This window comes from Sinocyclocheilus grahami, unplaced genomic scaffold (genome assembly GCF_001515645.1).
Source record: "Sinocyclocheilus grahami isolate Dianchi unplaced genomic scaffold, SAMN03320097.WGS_v1.1 scaffold258.1, whole genome shotgun sequence".
NCBI lineage: Eukaryota > Metazoa > Chordata > Actinopteri > Cypriniformes > Cyprinidae > Sinocyclocheilus > Sinocyclocheilus grahami.
The window spans coordinates 169897-175982 of NW_015505437.1; the positions used below are offsets into that span (position 1 = coordinate 169897).

General features: G+C 35.2%; 1 protein-coding gene across 1 annotated transcript in view; it reads left to right on the top strand.

The window, feature by feature from the left end:
* Positions 1-5666, top strand: part of cyb5r4 (cytochrome b5 reductase 4) — a 13974-nt gene extending 8308 nt beyond the window's left edge. The window contains exons 13-17 of the mRNA XM_016290362.1: positions 637-777; positions 891-1040; positions 2567-2717; positions 4470-4556; positions 5501-5666. Coding sequence (XP_016145848.1) covers positions 637-777; positions 891-1040; positions 2567-2717; positions 4470-4556; positions 5501-5666 — 695 coding nt within the window. The remainder of the gene's footprint in view (positions 1-636; positions 778-890; positions 1041-2566; positions 2718-4469; positions 4557-5500) is intronic.
* The last annotated feature ends 420 nt before the right edge of the window (positions 5667-6086 follow it).

The following is a 6086-nucleotide window of genomic DNA, read 5'->3' on the forward strand; positions in this document are numbered from 1 at the left end:
ATATATATATATATATATAAATATATATATATATATATATATATATAATTAATTTTATATATACATACATAAAATCATTTTAGACACCATTATTCCTAAAGCAAATTCAGATTTGTGTGGTGATGTTTTACTGTTATGCTTCTACATTAAATTTTGTCGTGTTTATTTCTGTTGATTTTCCAATATTTCATACATTCAGAATTGGTTCTAAATATATTGGGGGGAAAAAAGGTTTTCACCATTAAAGGTGTTCATATTTAATCAAATATACATGACTGCTTAAAATAGAAGCATATATTATATGCATCAGTGCCTAAAACAAGGACTGAGTTTGGAGAGTTATTTGTATCTGCTGCCCCTTGAACACACTTAAACTCTAAATTTACAAACCTTATTACCATTGAACATTTCTAGACCAGATGGTTTGGCTGATACCAATATTTTAATATATTGCTAGTTAGTGCATTTCCCGACTTAATTTCCTCCTTATTGCATGTATTTTTCATATTTCTATCATTGTATATGACATTTGTTATTGTTGTAATATTTTTGGCTTCTAGGTTTCTGAAAGAAATATCTTGGTAAAACATACATGAATACTTATAGTAATGTTTAATAACATTTGTTTCATCACAGAGCTCTTCTACAGGGAATGTGTGTTGGTTTCGAAAGCGGACATCACACATGACACGCAGGTCTTGCGATTACAACTTCCACCAGGGTCACATATGCAAGTTCCTGTGGGGAGACACGTCTACCTCAAAACCTCTCTCCAGGGTAATGTGTCACTTTGTCACACAGCACATGCTCTGCTGATCTAAAGATAACCGATGGAAGGTGACGGTTTTATGGAGGGTTCAGCAGGCTGCTTTTTTGTGTTTGGTGAGCAGGTACAGATGTTGTGAAACCTTACACACCAGTGGATCAAAAACTAATACCTCCCTCACAATGTAGTGCTGAAATGGGCTCAGACTTACATCTCATGATAAAGATCTATCCTGATGGATTGTTGACCTCACATCTCGCCAACCTCCCTATTGGTTTGTAACTTCCCATATCTATTTTTTTTTAAAGAAGGAAATAGTATTACATGATTTTTCACCATGCAATTCATGAGCTGGAATTTGAACCCCACCCTTGTCAGTAAACTACTCTATTTGTAAGATCTCAAAAACTATAATTACACTTAAGGATATATGGATTTCTTTTGAATTTTAGTTCACTTTATTTCTCAACTTTTTTTTATTTTTTTATTCAAGCTCAAATGTTAATGGTAGTCCCCATTTGGTATCTCCGTTCAAATTTGAATTGAATTAAAGCTAAAAATCTTTCTCAGCTCATGGCTCACAACCCTGTTTTGCACATACAGAAAGAACAAAAGTGCAAATAAATAATAGTAATTAATAGTAAAAAATAGGGATGCACGATATTGGATTTTGCCGATATCCGATATGCCGATATTTTTTAACTCATTTTGGCTGATAGCCGATGCCGGTACCGATATATTTCCTTTTGTTTGGAAAAAAAAAAACACCAAGTCTCTCCTGTGCAGAAATGATAAGCAATTTTATAATTTTTTTTTAAATTTTGGTTAGTTTTTAATAAAAACGTATTTGTTAGAATTAAATAAACAACAATTAAGTTATTTTATAATGGCAGTACGTTGAAGATTTGAAAATAACTATATTAACTTTATATTATAAATAAACTATTCAATATCTGCATTTTTTTTTCTCTCTCAGAAAGATGCAGTGGTAACCTTAACATTTTATTTTGAGATTTAACATTTGTAAATGGTCTAAAGCAAGAGTTGTAAAAATTCTGGAAATCTTTTAGCGCTCATAATTTGTTTTAAAATATAACATATATTACACATTAATGAGTAATTCAGTAAATATCAAATAATTTAAGTGACATGTTTGTGTGTTTTTTTTTTGTTGTTCATGTAAGTTATAGCTTCTGAACTTTAAATCAAAACATACTTGTGATTTTATGGCATCAATTACTGCTTTATTTAATCAGAAACACGGTCTAAATAGTATATGTGTATTTTTCTTTCATTTTATTAGAAGTAGGCCAACAGCACCCCCTACGGAATTAAAACTCCTTACTGAGCGGGCATTAGGACCCGGGGGAGGCTGCCGCTTCAAGTGCTATTACTGTTTACTCTATCATACACCGAACTCGTCATTCTGTACATGCATATTCTCAGTTTAAATGCAGCAATCCAAAACAGTGAATCTAATCGTCATTCAGGCAAAACTTAGCTTCAAGAATGAGCCACACCGCTGAAGTGATGTAATCGCTAGCACACCCTGAGCACATGTGAGTTAATGCATTCCTCTTATCGGCAAGACATATCGCCATAATTTTTCATATCGAGCCGATGCCAATATTTACATTTAAAGCCATTATTGGCCGATTCTGATATTGGTATGATTATATCGTGCATCCCTAGTAAAAAACAAATAGTAAGTTTCAGTTTGAAAATAACCATGAAAACTGTAATTGCATTGAATCACAAACAAACCTTACTAACTCCTGTCATGTTTCTGGTCTGTTCCAGGATCCTCTCTGTTAGTAGGCGGTCCGGAGGGATCCTTCACTATGCGTATTCTGCGTGATGTCACTCATCTCTACATGTTAGCGGCTGGCACAGGTTTCACACCCATGGCTCGTCTCATACGGCTGGCTCTTCAGGACCTCACATCAATCAGGTCTGCTCTGTACAAATCTGAAAAAACGCAACAATCAACATGCACTATTTAAGTCACCAATCGAAAAGCAAATGTTGCAATCACTTTTACTGGTGTCAAGGTGGTTTTAATCAATGCGTAAAGCAGGGATGCACAATATTATCGGAACATTATTGGAAACGGCCGGTAATGGCTTAAAATGTAATTATCGGCATCAGCCCGATATGAAAAATTATGCCGATATGCCTTGCCGAAAAGACAAATAACTCAAATGTGCTCAGGGTGTGTTAGCGCTAAGGTCACGTCAGCAGTGTGGTCATTCTTGAAGCTAAATTTTGCCTGAATAGTGATTAGATTCACTGTTTTGGATTGCCGTATTTAATCTGAGAATGTGCATACAGAATGACACATCTGGTGTGTAATAAGACACTTAGGGGGTATTGTTGGCCTGTTTGTAATAAAATGAAAGTAAAATACTCAAATAACATTAAGATTGTGTTTCTGATTAAATTAAGCAGTAACTGGTGTCATAACATCATGAGAATGTTTCATTAATGTGTAACATGTTTCGTTTTTGTTTTTTTCAAACAGATAATGAAAACTTAGATACAAGGAGCTCTAAAATAAATTTTTACAACTCTTGCTTTAGACCATCTACAAATGTTAAATCTTCAAATAAAATGTTAAGGTTACCACTGCATCTGTGTGGGGGAAAAAAATGCAGCGATTGATTTATAGTTGTTTCTATAAATAACTTCATTATTGTAAGTAATTCTAACAAGTTTAATTTAATTCTAACAAGTACGTTTTTGTTAAACTTAACAAAATTAAAAAAAAAAAAGTTTATAATCTCTGCACAGGAGAGACTCAGTGTTGTTTCCCAACAAAAATATATATATCGGCAAAAATTAGTTGAACAATACCGGCATATCGGATATCGGCAAAAATCAAATATCGTTGATCCCTGGTATAAAGTCAGTTACCCTGGTGTCCTAGCAGCATAACCTTAGTTGTAGTTCATCACGTTAAAGTCACTATGAAATCTGAACAGGTAGTTGTCTGCCAAGTCATGTGATCTAAAAGCCACACTGTACTGATAAGTCCAGTGTTAATCATGAGAGGTTTAGTTTACTCCGTTTACTCAAAGATTCACCAGGTGCAAGTTGTGAGGTGCGGCTCAGACATACTCTCTGTACTCGGTTACAAAGCTTTTAAAGCCATTGTTGGTTGTTTAAAAGATCTGATGGAGGAACTCATACCACATTTAGACTCATTCATTTAATCACATACTGTCAGTTGTGATAAAGCTTCCCGATGTTATGGACATTGCCATCTTTGATACGGTCACTACGGTTACCTGAGTATGGTTGTGACTTCAATTGTTCGTTCATACAGATTTGTATTAAAGCTGCTATTTTAATCTGCTTGGCAGTGACCGCTGCATTTGATTGTAGGTGTCTTCAAAGTTTTCTTCATTCAGCAGTGTTAAAGCAGCCATCATAGGCATTTGTATTACTGATAGATGCCTTTTAATTCTTGGGAATTTATGTATGTATTTATTAACATTTTTACTTGTAAAGTAAAATGGAATACATTTGAATAAAATGGTTGGTTGAAGATTATTGGTAGAAGTTACAGTTATTTTTTTGGTAAATTAACTAAGATTAATCCGATAATAATTGATAGATTAACTGGAAAATACTTTATTAAATTAGTCGACTAATCAAAATGATACCAACAACAATAATACTTTTTTTTTGGTTGTCTTTTCAGAAAAACCAAGCTGATGTTCTTTAACCGTCAAGAGAGGGACATACTTTGGTGCGCTCAGCTGGATGAACTTTGTTCAAAAGAGGAAAGGTATCATTTATCGCATTATATATCTGACTGTTCGTTCTATCAGGAATGTCACATCTTTGAATTACAGTACAGTGATCTCAGTGGGAATCCATGCAGTATTTAGTTAGTTAGCTAGTTAGTTAACTGCCTCACTGTCTACTGTGAAGTATTTATATAGTACTTTATACAATACAAATTGTTTCAAAGTAGCTTAAAGGCACAATATGTCATTTTTCGCCGCTAGAGGGCGCATATTCAAGACAAACAAAGAATCAAAGGCGTAGTTTGATGAATCATGGGAGTTGTGGTCTTCATCCCCACAGCCGGGCAGAAATCATGTTCATGGATGAGCTAATGATTTATTAGCGTGGTAGTATGAAGCGAAACGAGGCCGCTGAACGAGCACGACACATGGCTCGAAAGCTGCGGAGCTTTTAGTATGCCACAGTCGACCGCTTCCGGTCGTGCGTATGTGGGGGGGAAAAAAGCAGCGCTGTTTTATCATACTAGATACATTTGAAAGTTCTGTTATTATGCTACTCTGTGCGGTCGTCACCGGTCTGTTAAAACACACAACATCACAAGCGTCTTTAGTGTTTCCATGTTTTCTACAAAACAAAACCGGAAATCGAGGGTGCATGACGTCATTGGCAGGCGACACAATGTCACTATGGACACGCTCCGTGTCACTAGTTAAAATCGCTTATTTTTCATTTGGGATAATATAAGTACACAAGTCAGCAAAATATATAACACTGTTCTAGTGGTTTTTGGATATTGTAATAAACAAATCTTACATATTGTGCCTTTAACTGTAATGTTGCACAGTTCATCAATTTGAAAAAGAATTCCATTTCAACTGTAAAGCAACTCTACAAAAGTGTCATTATTCAACTCAATTCAGATTCAGTGTTGATTCAATTCAGACTGTCATTAGGCAGCATCCTAACGGTCATGTATCTTAGGTTTGAGGTGGAGTACGTTCTGTCGGAGCCTACAGACTCATGGAAAGGCAGAAGAGGGCGGATAGATGCTTGTATGCTGCAAAACTTCCTGGAGAGACCAGAAGACTCCAAATGTTTAGTGTGTGTGTGCGGCCCAACTGGATTCACAGAGTTGGCAGTGCAGTGAGTCATTGTTTTTAAGAGTGTATATAGCAAATTGAAATGGTCAGTAAGTCAGGATGCAAGAGACGGGTTACTTTACAAGTATAGCTATTGCTGTTTGGAAATGCTAATCTGACTGCCGAATTAATAAGGTTTCCCAGTGTGTGTACAGATACTATTCTAATATGCTAAATTATCTACCTAGAATGTAATTCCCTACAGAAATGTATATTTTGTGCCTCTAGTGCTGTTGTGTCTCAACTGAAATCTGTAAACGTGTATGACAGGCTTGATGTCAGTTTAGAAAAGTTTAATTGGGTAAAAAAAACCTATTATAGCAAAGCACTTTCTGTTATACCAGCAAACCATGTTGCTCTGGAAATGTATCTTCATGCATTGTTTATTGCATGATGCTTTGGATATTATGTGTTTGATACATTGCAGT